The sequence below is a fragment of the Condylura cristata genome, unplaced genomic scaffold (genome assembly GCF_000260355.1).
Source record: "Condylura cristata isolate star-nosed mole 26May11 unplaced genomic scaffold, ConCri1.0 scaffold00015, whole genome shotgun sequence".
Taxonomy (NCBI): domain Eukaryota; kingdom Metazoa; phylum Chordata; class Mammalia; order Eulipotyphla; family Talpidae; genus Condylura; species Condylura cristata.
Window position 1 is genome coordinate 38,736,509 of NW_004567116.1, and position 15,403 is coordinate 38,751,911.

General features: G+C 39.0%; 2 protein-coding genes across 3 annotated transcripts in view; one reads left to right on the top strand and one right to left on the bottom strand.

Annotated features, from left to right (window-relative positions):
- Positions 1 to 248: 248 nt before the first annotated feature.
- LOC101622041 (cytochrome c oxidase assembly factor 4 homolog, mitochondrial) lies at positions 249 to 3,497 on the bottom strand. The gene is made up of 2 exons (XM_012725251.1): positions 3,408 to 3,497; positions 249 to 1,051 (listed from the first exon to the last, which is right to left on the bottom strand). Exon 2 carries the CDS (start codon positions 1,037 to 1,039, stop codon positions 785 to 787), a length of 255 nt encoding a protein of 84 aa, XP_012580705.1. The 5' UTR covers positions 1,040 to 1,051; positions 3,408 to 3,497; the 3' UTR covers positions 249 to 784.
- A 131-nt stretch (positions 3,498 to 3,628) lies between these two features.
- The window catches only part of PAAF1 (proteasomal ATPase-associated factor 1), a 30,835-nt gene continuing 19,060 nt past the window's right edge, over positions 3,629 to 15,403 (top strand). The window contains exons 1-4 of one of the 2 annotated variants that reach the window (XM_004683190.1): positions 3,629 to 3,687; positions 5,080 to 5,120; positions 7,871 to 7,974; positions 14,887 to 14,976. In XM_004683190.1, the coding sequence (XP_004683247.1) occupies positions 3,641 to 3,687; positions 5,080 to 5,120; positions 7,871 to 7,974; positions 14,887 to 14,976 (282 nt within the window). In that variant the 5' untranslated portion in view covers positions 3,629 to 3,640. Of the gene's footprint in view, positions 3,698 to 5,079; positions 5,121 to 7,870; positions 7,975 to 14,886; positions 14,977 to 15,403 lie in introns of both variants that reach the window. The other variant, XM_012725511.1, reaches the window with a different exon arrangement.

The following is a 15,403-nucleotide window of genomic DNA, read 5'->3' on the forward strand; positions in this document are numbered from 1 at the left end:
CCTCTCCTGTCTCACTCACTGCTCCCCTAAGCAATGTATTTCAATAAATCCACCTATTCTGCTCCCTATTGTGTCTCTGGTGAGTCCCCTCATCCCCCACACCTCAGGCTTACAACCCAGTTCTATGCAGAAATAAATAAACCATAAAATCTTCATTTCTCTGGTTATCAGTGATGTAGATGAAAATGTTAAAAAAAAAATTGCTTTTTTTTTTTTTTTTTAACAGTTTAAGGGCCTCCATGGTGGTGCAGGGGTTAAAAGTCTCAGCACTGTTAGGCTATCCCCAGCCAGGGTGCCAGTCCACATGGCATGCTCCCCTCGGTAATGTATTTCAACAGATTTCCTGTTCTGCTCCCCACTGTGGTGAATCCTACTACCCACTCCCAAACACACCTCTGCCCTACACCCCAGTTCTTGCATGCATAAATAAGTAAAATAAATCTTTAAAAAAATTAAACATCCAGGTAAGGAGTTCTGTATTTGACACACTGACCTGAAATGTATGGTAGGAGGGCATCCCTAACCCTACTGTTTTACATGGCAAATTTTGTTCCATACTGAATACTGTGAAACAAGATGGATGAAGATGTGTGAGATCTCACTAAGAAAACATTACAGTTCTTTTGGTAGTCTCGTCTATACCCACGGCAGCTTGACTTGCCAATATTATCCCTAAGTTTTACACACTGGTCCATAGTTCCATGGCGTAGGATTTGTTCTTCCTATGGTCTCTCTGGTGCTGTTTGTAAGACAGTTCTCTGGGGACAACAGGTGGTTTGGGGTTTCAGTGGTGGGCACTGGTTTGCCCTTTCCTCCTCTGCAGCTCTTCCCGCCGCCTTGCTTGCTGCTCACTCATGCAGTCCTTGAAGGCTTGCACCTGTGGCTGGCACTGTCGCCAGTCCTGGTGCTGGGCCATGCACTCCTGCACTGCATAGTGGGAAGCAGCACAGCCAGAGCGGGAGATGAGCTGGTCTAGGGGGTCCTCTTCCTCGCCTTCCTTCTTTTCCTGTCGGGTCCAGTTATGGCCTTGAGTTGACATCTTAGGGAAAATCTAGTACAATGGTGAAGAAAAGGTTAGAACAGGGACATAATGAAACATGAGGTTCCTGTGTTATAAATAACAATGTAACTGCCTATTATGTCTGTCTACACTAGGAGAATGAAAGCTATTTGAGAACAGATACTGGGCTTACTCACCTTGAAGCCCCAACATTAGGCCTGGCAGAGAGTAAAATGGCTTGAAGTGAACCATAAAGTATGCAGAAATGCTCAGCACAGCACTAAATAAGCCAATTCTGCAGTGGAATTTGAATTAGATGAAATGTCACCTTTCTAGAGAAGCTATCTCTGACTTACTCAAGAGAATGTCTCTTCTTTTTCCCTATTGGTCTTATTCTATAACTAGACAAGAGGGTTTGACACAAGAGAGGAAAAGAGAGAGTTTGCTGTGGCTGTAGCAGAAAAAGTATGGGGCTAGAGCAAAAGATGAATCTGTGTGCTAAGTCAGAGTATTTAATGTAACATATTTAACTATACTGTCTTCCCAAGATCATTTGTTTCACATCACCCAGTAGAAGGTAGTATAGAGAAAGAATTTAAGAAATTTAAGACATTAACTCAGCCTTTGTGCAAATCTTACCATGATATGGTATAAGGAGCTAGCACTCCTTAATGCCTCCCCTGTTTCTAATTCATTCTACAAATGATAATGAAAATACTTACCATATACCATGCACTATGCTAAAGTTGAGGAAACAGGAGTGACCAAGACAGATACAGACCCTACCTTCACTACATTTATAATTTCGACAAGTAAAGCGACAATTTACTATATAATCTGCAGAGGTTATCTAAAGTGGTAACATAATAGAGGGTATAAGGGCAGGGGAAGCTTCCTGGAGGAAATGATTCCAAAACATGAAGGATAAGTACGAGTTAGTCAGAGATAAAGAGGAAGAAAGTCAATGATAAGTTGGGTGGGGGATTCTGACAGAATCTGACAAAAGAAAAACCAAAAGTTCTGTAGTCTATAGAGCAAGTGAATGAAATTGGTGAACAAGTATCTGATCTTAGTAAAGACATGTTTGGAGGGCAGAGGGAAAGTCACACAAAGGATCTAAGCACTTCAAAGCACAAATTTCACTTACTGGGCCCTCCCTGGTGGTGCAAAGGGCTAAAAAGTGCAGCACTATGAAACCATATGCAGCCACTGCAGCACTGAGTTTGATTCCAGGCCAGGGAGCTGACCCACATGGCACAGCAGACATCTCCTGTTTCACCCACTGCTGACCTCAACAGCAAATCTGCCTGTTCTGCTCCCCATTCTGTCTCCAGTGAATCCTTTCACCACCACCCCCACCTCTGGCCTGTACCCCAGAACTTATACACATAATTGAATCTTTTAAAACAATTACTTTGGGGGCAATATAACATAGGGGAGGAAGGGAAAGGGGTTTTGAAAATGGGTTGAAAATATAGGTTTGTCTCTGTCTCACTGGGTGACTTTAGGCAAATCACTTCATAATCCCTCTTGAAATATGAAGATCTTTACTCCACAGGATATGACAAAATGAACTAATGTTTGTAAAGAGCCTACCATGTCCAAACAGTTAAGTGGTATCTCCTATCACTGTACGTTTCCTCTTCCTAAATGCCCTGTAAGCTTTTTTTTTTAAAAGATTTATTTATTTGTGCATACAGAACCGGGGTACAGGCCAGAGGCTCAGGGTCGGTGAGAGGCTTCACCAGAGACAGAGTGGAGAACAGAACAGGAAGATCGACGAAGTACACTGCTGAGAGGAGCAGCAGGCGGGTCAGGAGAGGTCTGCCACGCCATGTGGTCACCTCCGGGGCAGGCGGGAATCAACTCATGCAGAAGTGGCTTCAGATTCTCAGTGCTGCGCCATCAGGGAGGGCCCTGCCCTGTAAGCTCTTTAAAGGCACAGGGGACAACCTCTTAGGGAACAATGTCTTGAATGCCAACAAAAAACAGTTTCAAATACTAGCACTAAGGTTAACCATACAATCTTTTTTGTTTGTTCCTCCAATTTTGTTAGGATCAATTACAAAATTAATGTATGCATTGATGTAAAAATGAATTAAACTTGCATGGACTACAACGGGGCTCAATAACTGCCACCCTACTCTTTTTCCACCACATCCCGGCTTCAGTTTCTCCTCTGGAGTAGAGACCCTTGCTCTGAAATCTGGGTAAGCTGGATCAGTCGACAGGTGAATAGTGGAAACTGGCCTGAACTCGAAAAACATGGAAGGGATTGGGAAAACAGAGGAAACCAGATGGCTTAGTCACCAAGATCCTTCTTCTATCATGGGTACGTGGACTGCTAAGTCCATCGCCATGTGTTCGCTATACCTCACCGCGCAAGAACGCGGCGTGCGGAGCTCACCGAACAGGTATAATAAAATGGCCTGGGAGAAAGCTCCAGTGCGTCCCCGCTGTTTCTGAAGCAGTTGAAATTCTCCGTCCGTCCAGTCCGGAAACAACCTCTTCGGCGGGGCGCGGAAGCGGAAGCGGTAAAAGGTGCGCCCGCTGCGCATTTTCATTGGTGGCCGCTCGGTATAGATCCCGCCCCTCGTCTCGCAACGCAGCTTCCTACTTCCTGTGGAGGTGGGGGTCAAGATGGCGGCGCCATTGAGGATTCAGAGCGACTGGGCACAAGCTCTCAGGTGAAACCAGGTCCAGGACTGGGACGGAGGAGGCGGGTAGCGGATGTTACCTTTGCGCTAAGGAGAGCCCAGCCCAGTCTCCGATAGTCATAAGGGTCACGCCATCAATTGTCGAGGGAACACGGGTGTGGAAAAGAAGTCTCAAACTCACGTGGACATTGTTTTTCTTCCCCAAGGAACTATCCTGAGGTCTAGGGAACGCCTATCCATTGTGGAATCTTAGGGTCAGAACTAGGATCATTAAGTTGGAGAAAAGAACACTAGGAGGCAAGAAAGTTCTACGTTTGACTGAGCAGTAATTTAGAAAATATTATTTGGTTGTTAGCTGTTTGCCTAAGTCCTAGTACTCATCATTACCACATTGCTTTTGAGTGTGTAATGAAATCTTGTGTCCTTGACCCTTACTGCTATATTATTGTCATATTGGACAGTTATGTTCAAGAAACGGTACCATATTCAGGGTCTTGATACATACGTTAAGATGTGTTCTCTGAAGTCAAGCCTAATTGGAAATGCACAGCAAACCATTCATTTAATATATTAATAATGCTGTTTTATTACTCTGGACACCAAGTTGCGTACAGCAGTGCTATGAATGGTAACTATTACTAATAAGGTTTTTTTAAGTTAAAATAATGGTGAAGATGAATAAAACAACCTCCCGCATTTAAGGAAGGCTAAAATAAAACACATTTCTTAGTAGAGCTCAGACTGTGTGATAAATAATAAGAACTCTTTACATTTATCGAGGACCACCTCGTGCCTATGAAATAATGCAGAATCAGAATCAGAAAATAATGTGCCCAGGATCATGCAGCTAATAAATAATAGGTTATTCTATCTCTCTTTACAAGTTGGTGAAAAGATACCGTTTGGATATTTGGGGACAAATTCTAAAACGTAAAAAGTCAGCATGAGGTGGTAGAACAGTCACAGGTTTTAATACCTGCTTCACATGTAGATGACTGGCCAAGTCACTTCTCTGAACTTATTTACCTTTAACAGGGATGATAAAAGCTATCTTGTTAAATTGTGAGAATTAATGATGTTATATGCAAAGTGCCTAGTACAGGCTTGGCTTACAATAATTCCAATAACTATCTAAATATAAAATCTTGATTTTTTTCAAAGTTGTACAACAATAAATAAGTGAAGTTCCCTGTTGACAAAATATTTGAACATTCATTTAACCAACAAATACCTATGCATTAAACACTTAATCCACAAATATTTTTTCAATAAAGTTTGTCTTAAAATAATCTATACCTGCATGAGATGTTACACTGGATCATGTCTAGGACCAATCTGGAAATTATATGAGCTTCTCCCTTGTCCCCAGTGGCCCCCCTTTCATAATTGAATGACCCTAATTAGGTTTTTGTCTCTTTATAGGAAGGATGAAGGGGAGGCGTGGCTGAGCTGTCATCCCCCAGGTAATGTCCGTAAATCTATATGTCTTCCCACAAGAGAATGAGGATTTACTACTCCTGAGAGAGTGAGTCCTACATTTTCTAGCTCAGACTACTGGTCAATGCTCAAAGTCTTCGTATGTTTTCCTACCTGTATGGTGCTGAGGTTACCTAACTCCATTCCAAGAGAAGACTTTCAGGTTAGTTTTCCAGTCGGAAACCGTAGATTCATGGAGATGTTGCTGATACATCTTAATCAGTCCCTTAGCCACATATCATTGTATTCTAAGCAGTTCTGTAACATCAGCTCTAGTCTCTCTGATGATGATTCCTAGGTGTATAACTTCAGCTCTGATTTCTTCATGTTCAGAGACTGAACAGTTTTGTTTGCTAGACTTTTCTGCTTAAAGCACTCACTGTTATCTTGATTTTATCAAATCCAAAGCCAAACTGAGTATTTCTGTTGCCAGATTCTCTGTCTTGATTTTCTTACTTTAAAAATTACCATCATTCTGAGTATCAGTGTTGAAAACCTAGTCACTTCACTCTGCTGTATACAAATAGCTAAGTCCTATCATTTTTTCCTTTGAATGGCATTTTGTGTTATTCCCATCCATTTGTTTGCAGTTTATCAGGTACAATTCTTTTATTTTAAGCAAATTTTCTTCTAAATTTGTAAGAAAAGTTTGCTTTACTATTTTTCATTTTATGTATTTGGTTTATTGATATCTTTTGATGTAGTAATATTGTTTCTATTTTTATGAGTTTTAAACAGTCTTAAGGAAACTTGGGAAAGAGTCTTGGTGCTATAGTCTTGGTGCTATGTAGAAGAAGAAAGAGTGATAGCTAGAAGGTCTTTTATCAAGGTTTTATTTTATTTGTAAAGACAAGAACTTACTGGAGGCAATTAAAATACAGATTGTAGGTAGAGGAGAGAAGAATTAATGGAAAAAAATCTTAGAGAAGAGAGAAAGGATGATTGTATTAAGTCTAAAAGACTAACATGAAAAATGGTGAGGAAAAATGCACCTGTAGGTAAATGTGTGGCTCTGGACATGGAGATTTGAGAATGTCTAACTTCAGTTTTCTGTGTTGGAGTCAGTTCTTAAGGAAGAGTTGTTTTTTTGTTTTTTGTTTTTTTAAGTTTTGAAATAAAATGTTATCTCTATTAAATATTTTAAATACATTATTTCTGTTTCTCACAACCCTATGGGGTAGGAACTATTACAATTTAAAATTTTTTAAATAACTTTCACTGAGATTTATTTCACTTGCCATAACATTCATCTTTTTTTTTTTTAAGCTTTATTTATGCATATAGAACTGGGGTGCAGGCCAGAATTGCAGGGGCAGTAAGAGGATTCACCAGAGACAGAGTGGGGAGCAGAACAGGTAGATCAAAGAAGTACCCTCCTGAGGGGGAGCAATGGGCAAGACAGGAGAGGTCTGCCACACCATGTGCATCACCTCCAGGATAGAGCTTGCACTGAAGCAGCTATGGCTTACAGTGCTGTGCTTTAACACATTGTGCCACTAGGGAAGGCCCCAACATTTCATCTTTTAAAATATATGCACATCAGTTGATTTTAACTTTATTTAAAGAGTTGTGCACCTGTCAACACTATCTAATTCCAGAACATTTTCATCGCCCCAACAATACCCCTTGGTAGTCACTTGCCATTCTCCCCTGCTGAACCACGTGGGTTAGCTCCCTGGCCAGGCATCAAACTCACGCTGCAGCTACAGTTGGCGTTAGCTTGGTAGTGCTAAGACTTAACCCCTTGCACCCAGGGAGCCCTGAGTTGCAATTCTTTTTTTGTTTTTGTTTTTAACTTTTTAAAATATTTTATTTTATACACACACACTTTTTAAAAATCGTTCTTCATGTTATACATTTTTTCATCTCGGTTGTAATCCCCATGGATTTCCCACTACCAGTTCTCCCACTTGCCATCACCATAGTCCCTTAATCAACAAACAACTATAAACCAGAGGCATTCAACGGAGGTGGAGAGGAGAGTTGCAATTCTAACCTAATTTCCTTTAGGTTATACCTAGCTGGGTCTTATCTTTTCATGTCCTACTTAACCCCACCTTCTCTGAGAATCCCCACCTTCTAGAGAATCCATATGACTTCAGCTTCCCTCTTATTCCTAGAATTTCAGTTTGGTGCAGTAGTTATTAATTAATTCAAGTATTTCACAGCCTAGAAGAGAGGTCAGAAATGTAGTATGTATGGGCTATTACAGAAATGTATATAAGAAGTACAAAGAACAGAATATTTTAGACTTCATTCTGTTTGACTATGTATATAGTTAGTATCTTATTTAGTCCATAATACTACAAAAGCAGTGTTCTATTTAACCAAAATTTCCAGATTGTGTAATCTTACATCTTGGCTGTTTATTTGTATGTACTGTGGATAGATGCATATGTACATGTTGAAATTCTTCTTTTCATCCTGGAAGAATTTCATCTCCCAGACATTAAAACTGAGGTTAAGATCATTCTAATAGCTTTTGCTATAGTATCAAACACTGTACTATAATCCTAAGTGTTTGTTCTTGGCTCTTAGCTTTTGAATGGATTTCTCCCCAGATGAGAGTCACTTAGGCTAGTGCTTTTTCCATTTCATCTCACATTTAATATAATCACTTGCTTCTCTTTCATGAGTCAATTTTCTGCCATCTCTACAGATGCCTCAATTGGATCTTCAAGGAGAAAATTCTTGAATTAGTATTATTTTTGAGACATACTTCTTTTGTGCTGTATAGGGAAACCAACTTTGTATGGCAGCCTAACTTGTCAAGGAATTGGTCTAGATGGCATCCCAGAGCTTATAGCTTCAGAAGGATTCATTGTGAATGAAATAAACAAGGTAGGTTTTATGGCACCTCTCCAAAACTATGACAGTATATCTGTATACCTGCTTTAAATATGTATGTATTATCTGTATGTCAGTGTCATTTTCTTTTCATTTGTGTAATAGTCATAGCTCTTACTGTCATTGGATGTCAAGGTTTTTCTTATTCTTTTTTAGTTACTTATACTTTTAGATGTAAGCAGACTTTTCCCCTTATACCACTACTGTCCAGCAGCTATGAAGCACATATATAATTTAAAATTTTCTGATAGTTACCTAAAACAGGTAAGGAGAAACATATAAATCTGATTTAATTAGGTATTTTATTTAATCTAATATGTTCAAAATGGTATTTCAACCTATAATTAATATTAAATGTTAGAGATATTTTATACTCATTTACTGAATTTGCACCTATTTTCTGTTACATGCTGACTAACTTAAAAGTTTTAGAGATCTTGTGAACCACTATAACACATCTCAATTCAGTCATTAATTTTTTATTGGAAACACTTGATACTATTTAGGGTCTATAAAATTTATAATAGAGAAAATAGAGTCACATATCCAAGCCCCATGTAGTTCCAAGTATACTTAAAACATTTTTCCATAACTAAATCAAATATCAGCTTTTATTGTTTATATTTTAGTTTTTTGATCAAGTGTCACTTTTTTTTTTTTTTTAAGATTTATTTATTTGAGCATATAGAACTGGGGTACAAGCCAGAGGCCCAGGGGCGGTGAGAGGCTTCCCCAGAGACAGAGTGGGGAACAGAACAGGCAGATCGACGAAGTACACTGCTGAGGGGAGCAGCCGGCGGGCCAGGAGAGGTCTGCCACGCCATGTGGTAACCTCCGGGGCAGGCGGGAATTGAACTAATGCGGAAGCGGCTTTAGATTCTCAGTGCTGTGCTTTAATCCGCTGCGCCACCAGGGAGGGCCCTCACGTGTCACTTTTTAAAAAACACTTTAAGTTAAGTAAAACACACATTCAGTTCCTTATTTGCCTTTGTCACACTTCTGTAGCGTCACGTGTCTAGCACCTATCATATTGGACAACAGAGCTTTGTTATGGTCTGGCTAGGCCTTGGTGAACACCTACATTAGACTTAGTTGTTTCTCTCATTTGTGTTTGAGATGAATAGATGGCCATCGTTAGTGTTTCAGAACCCATGATCTGGTTTCCTTACTCATTTTAATGACTCTAGAGTGACTAACCAGCCTTTTTTTTTTTTTTTTAATTTTGCTTTTTGTTTTTATCATTTTAAAATATTTTAAGTATACTGATAAGAATGAGAATAATTAAGAATAAAATTTTTTAGGCTTTTTCAATTTAGAACCCCCTTGTATCCCTTGATATATTTTCTTAGCTCAGATTTCTTTCTCTCTCTCTCTCTATATATATATATATAAATATATATATATATATAATATACTTTATATATATGTATATATATGTACAGGCACTCAAATATATTGGGATTTTTAAGGAAACTTGGTAATATTCTGCCCACATTGCTTGCACCTGTTTTATAATCAGTCTATCTGGTTCCCTGTAAGTCAGAAGATGTAGTGCTAGCATTAATAACTTTTTTTTGTAAACATTTCCAATAGGAATAGAACCATTGGATCTCCCTGTGGTGCAAGGTGCTAAGTCTTTGTTCACTGAAGCTATTCACAGCCACTACAGACAAGTTTGATCCCTGGCCAGGGAGCTAACCCACATGCACAGCAGACCTCTCCTATCTTACCTGCTGTTCCCTTCAGCAGCATATTTTAGTGGATCTGCCTGTTTTGCTCCCCACTCTGTCTCTGGTGAATCCTCTCACCCCCATCCCCATACACACACCTCTGGCCTGTACGTCCGTTCTTGTATGCATACGTAAATAAATCTTAAAATAGAACCTTTTCACAGATTTGGGGCAAACTTTTCATATCTCTTTTCTTTCTGCCTACATCCCTGTTCTTACTAATTTCATCTTTTTCTTTTTTAAAAAAAAAGTTTATTTCTTTATAGAACTGGGATCTGGCATACAGAACTGGGATCTAGGCCAGAGTTGGGGGAGCAGGGTAAGGAGAGTAAAAGGATTCACCAGAGACAGAGTAGGTAGCAGAATAGGTAGATCTACTGAAATATGCTGCTTAGGTAAGCAGCGGGCAAGACAGGAGAGATCTGCTGCACCATGTGGGTCAGCTCCCTGGCTGGGGATTGAACTCAAACTGCAGTGGCTGGTGATAGCTTCATAGTGCTGAGACTTTAACCTCTGTGCCACCAGGGAGGCCCCTGATTTCATCTCTTGAAAAGAAGTGTGCCTGTCTGCCTAGGGGGTGTGTGTGTGTTTGTTCATGTGACATATGTGGGAATGTCTTTTTTTCTTAATCAGGTTAATTTAACACATTTAAATTCATGCTTCCCATTCTGCATATCTGGGAGGTCTTACGAACCTCTTGAAGGCAGGAGCTATTGATTCATCTGATAAGTGCTCAGTGAATTGCTGATAGTTGAGCTTGCCTGTGTATGCCCCTCATCTCTTGTATTGTATTATAAGTAATACAGAAAAGTAGAATGGGTATATGTACTCATGCAGGCCTGGGTGATGTTTTTTTTCCTTCCCATCTCCTACTGTGGTTATTTTTTGGTTGCTCCTTTGCCTTTTGACTCCCTTCACCCATTTCTTCTACCACCCACCCTCACCTCTGGCAACCTCCAATCTGTTCTGCATATCTGTAAGCTTTTGTTTGTTAGATTCCACCTATAAGAGAAATCATACAGTGTTTTGTCTTCCTCTGTTTGACTTATTTCACTTAGCTTTATGCCCTGGAGTCCATCTGTAACTGGGTGGTGCAGCAAGCATGTAAAGAAACCATGTTTATTTGTTGGCCCTGGAATGGTTGAAAGCGATGTGGGTGAGAGACCCATGGGGAGGTTGACTATGGCAGTGTTAATATTGATTTTGATTTTGCTCTTTTCCTCCCAGACTTGTCTGGTCATTTCTGACCCTTTTCTATGGGTCCCGGCCAGAAGCTGCTTTAGGCTGTGGCAGGCTTTCAGGCCTTGCTTTGGACCAATCCCTTTTGGGTTGACTTTTGGCCACTTCAGGTGTTTGATTTAGAAATTAAATTCTTTGTCTTCTGTATTGTATACTTATTGTATTAAAGTCCTTTTTGATTAAAGCCTTATATGTTTTGTCTTGATGTGGCAGATGGCAGAACCCACTTAGAGCAGGCATTTTTGGGGGTTCAGTGGTGCCTTTCTCCCTGCCCTGTAACACATCCATGTTGTCACAGATGGCCATTTTTTATTCCTTTTAATAACTGAATAATCCATGTATGTATATCTACAGTTTCATTATCCATCAAGCCCCAACATAGGTTGTTTCTATATTTTAGCTATTATAAATAATACTGCATTGAGTTTGGTGATGCATATGTCATTCAGGTTAGTGGTATTTGGTTTTCTTTGCATAAGTAGCCAGAAGTGACATTGTTGGATCATGTGGTAGTTCTATTTTTAATTTTTTGAAGAACCTCCATACTGTTTTCTGTAATGGCTAATCTATACCAGTGTACATTCCCACCAACAGAGCTTGCCAACATTTGTTATTTTTTTGTCTTTTAGATGATAGCCATTCTAGTTGTTATATGAGGTGATAACTCATTGTGGTTTTGATTTGCACTTCCCTGGTTATTGATGTTGAACATCTTTTTCTTATATCTTTGGCCATTTGTATTTTTTTAGGAAAGTGTCTATATTCAGATCTGTTCATTTTTAAATTGGATTTTTTGTTACTGTGTTGTATAATGTATATTTTGGATTTGAGAACCTTTTCAGATACATGATTTACAATTTTTTTTCCCATTCACTAGGTTACCTTTTCACTTTGTTTCTGTGCAGAAACTTTAAAAAATATTTTTAATGAAGTAGTATTATTTTACATCCTTTTAAAATTTTTTAGACAGGGTAGCATTTCTCCCCTCAAGTGGTCACTGTATCTCTCCCACCATCAAAGGCACCATATAGTCCTCCATTGTGTACAGAAACCTTTTAATTTGATATAATCCCTTAACTTATTTTTGCGTTTGCTTTTTGGTGTCAGATTTTAAAAGTTATAGCCAAGACTTATCTGAAGAACTTACAGTCAATGTTTTCTCCAAGGAGTTTTATGGTTTCAAGTCTTAACTGCAAGCCTTTAATCCAGTTTGACTTTGATTTTTGAGTATGGTATAAGATAGTGGTTCAGGGGCCTCCCTGGTGCCACAGGGGTTAAAAAAATCGCACTGCTGTCAAAGTTTCACCAGTTACTGCAGCCTGAGTTCAATCCTAGGCCAGGAGACATCTATATTATGTTGAATAAAATTGATAAGAATAGGCATCCTTATCTTCTTACTGATCCTAGAGGGATCACTTTTGAGTATGATGTTGCCATATATTACCTTTATTATGTTGAGGTATATTTTGTTGAGGCTTTTTAAATAAATGAATCCTGAATGTGAAATGCTTTTTGACAAATTTCCCTAAGCCTCAGTTTCATTATATCTTCCATCACCATTGCAAATTGCTGTTGTGTACCTCCTGGGTCAAACAATAAATGCTTATGGTTGAGTGTTCATTTGACTGCAGTGAGTCATTTTGCAATTTGTTGCCTTGTTCTGTTAAAGAGAGGATTTGTCATTATCCCTAGAGGATGAAATAAGTTTCACTTTGAATTTTATCTTAGTGTGGAATTCTATACTTCCCCCCCCCACGTTACCTATATTGATATGTTTTGCAGCTTTTCTTTAACCTGTTTTTATTAATAGTGGGATCCTCTTTTGCTGACTTTGGGAGGTAGTTCAATATTTATCTTCCTCCATACTTTGTTTATGGATTTAAAATTGATTTAATAGGATTGACAAACAGGAGAAAACCACTGAATCTGGAAATCTTTCACATAATTAGTCCCAAAGAAATTAAGTTTTCTGAGAGTAAACCCAATTCTTACAGAAGAATGAACACTAAGCTCTCAGAGCTTCTTGTATCCTTGCTGGTATGAATGTTTAGACAGAAGTTAACTTCTGCTTTAGTTTTGGGTAATGGGAGGCAATTTCAAATCCAGGTCAGGTCTCTTGTATCTATATGGACTTTGTCATGTAGTCAGAAGCAAACTCAATGAAAGACAGCAGGCAGTAAGGCATGGGTATTCTGGCTAAGAAAATACTGTTCGTACAGCTATTCTAATTATCTTTTTGAAGGAGTAGAAGACCTCTAGTAAGAATATATAGATTTTGGGCCCTCCCTGGTGGTGCAGCGGGTTAAAGCACAGCACAAAGAAGCTTAAGCCACTTCCACATGCCCCGGAGGAGATCCACGTGGGGAGGCAGACCTCTCCTGACCTGCCCGCTGCTCCCCTCAGCAGTGTACTTCGTCTCTCTGCCTGCTCTGCTCCCTGCTCTGTCTCTGGTGAATCCCCTCATCCTCCGCATCTCTGGCCTGTACCCTAGTTCTGTACGAATAAATAAATAAATCTTTAAAAATATATAGATAGATTTTTTTTAGTGATGAGACTGTTATTAACAATGATGCTCACAACACCATAATATTTAAGAAAACCTTTTTTTTAAATGAACTCTGATGACCTGTGTTTTTTGTCCACAGAATAGCTTTATAGGTCCTCCATGGTGGCACAGTGGGTTAAAGAGCAGCACTGCAAACTAGCAGTAGCTGCTTCAGTGCAAATTTGATCTCTGGTACCAGAGCTGACCCGCATGGTGCAGCAGACCTCTCCTATCTTGCCCATTGCTTCCCTCTGCAGTGTATTTCAGTCAGTCTGCCTGTTTTACTCACCATTCTGTCTCTAGTGAATCCTCTCACCCCCCACACCTCTGGCCTGCACCCCATCTCTGTATGCATAAATAAATCTTAAAAAAAAAAAAAAGGGATAGCCTCATAAAAAGGATCAGAAAATCTTGACTATTCAAGGCATTTTCATTGTCCAGTAGAATTTCCAGAAACATTGAAGTACTATTGCAGATGAGATAACAGATTAGGACTATTTGATGAATGTAGCTCTTATGTATATAGGAGATATATACATAGGTAGTGGTGTTGGTTTTGGGCCAGTTAGAGTAAGGGACTGTCATGGTGCAAGAGCCCTTCAGGATTACCAAGCCTTTAATGCCTTTCTACACATGCTAACTTGAAACACTACTATACTTACTTTAAATGGTTACAGAGGCTACCTTTAGCCAACTGTGTCACCAGTCTTACCTTGCTATAGTAGCTGAAAGAAATATTTCAGTGAATAAGCAAAACACACGGGGAAACAGGATACAGCTGTGTGATGATGACCAGCCCATGAACAAGTACATTGAGTTTAGGTCCTAGGTGGGAATGGACACCTGACCAGGGCCTATGCACTATGAGAGTGTACCGTAACATACTTGGCCAAGTTTTCTCTGGTAACTGTAGATGTCATGTCAATACATTTTTTCCTGAAAGTTCTAAAAGGCAGCAAATTTACTTTTAGACTAGTGTCTAGTTCTTAGGCAGAGGGGCTGGTGCTATTTCCTCTTATGGACTCATGTGTTGATCCTTGTTCCTCATCCCTTTTACTGATTGAGAGTACCAGTATTAGATTTTCTTCTACAAATCAATGCTCTTATTTTATTTTTTTAGTTATATCTTATTTTTGGTTTGTCATTCTGTGGGGCAAGTAACTTTACTCTACTTCAGCATAAAAAGAAATGGTATCTCAGTGACACCAAATTACACTGCAGCCCTCTTCCAGTAAAAGCACTGCTATTCCATAGGGAGTGATAGTTTTGTGGGCTTGAGGAAGAAAATTAGAGAAGACTGTTTTAATAATGAGAATTTTCTGTTTTCCTGAGAGGTTTCAATTCCATTGGAATGGTTTTACTGATCAATTTCATCTTTCCCTTTCTTTTTAGAAAAGCATTCATATTTTATGTCCAAAGGAAAATGCATCTTCGAAGTTTTTGGCACCATACACTACTTTTTCCAGAATTCATACAAAGAGTGTAAGTAGTTGATAAAATTAGGAAAAAAATTAATAGCATGTTACTTTTTCATTTTATCTGCACATTTACTGCTATAGACATTGATAATTAATGTGTCTTTCATTTACTTTGGATTGTACCACAGCTGATGAAGTGCGGTATGTTTGGCAGAACTGGTACTTGGATTCACAGTATATGTGTACAAACCTACTCTCTGATAATTAAAGGAGTTGTATAAAATTTCTTTGTGTATGTTTTAGCTGAGCTATGTACCTGCTTTTGAATAATGATAATAATATCTGATGTTTATATAATGTCACTGTCCATATGTCTGTTCCAAATACAGCATGTTGAGGAATAGCTTCAAAGGTGTTTATATCAAGCCCTTTCAAGTACCATGAAATTTTAAGTGGGAAATAGGTAAATAAACTAATTATATTAAAACCGT

Bases quoted from the DNA above. Each gene is read 5' to 3' on its own strand.
- LOC101622041 (XM_012725251.1), bottom strand. From the start codon at position 1,039: ATGTCAACTCAAGGCCATAACTGGACCCGACAGGAAAAGAAGGAAGGC.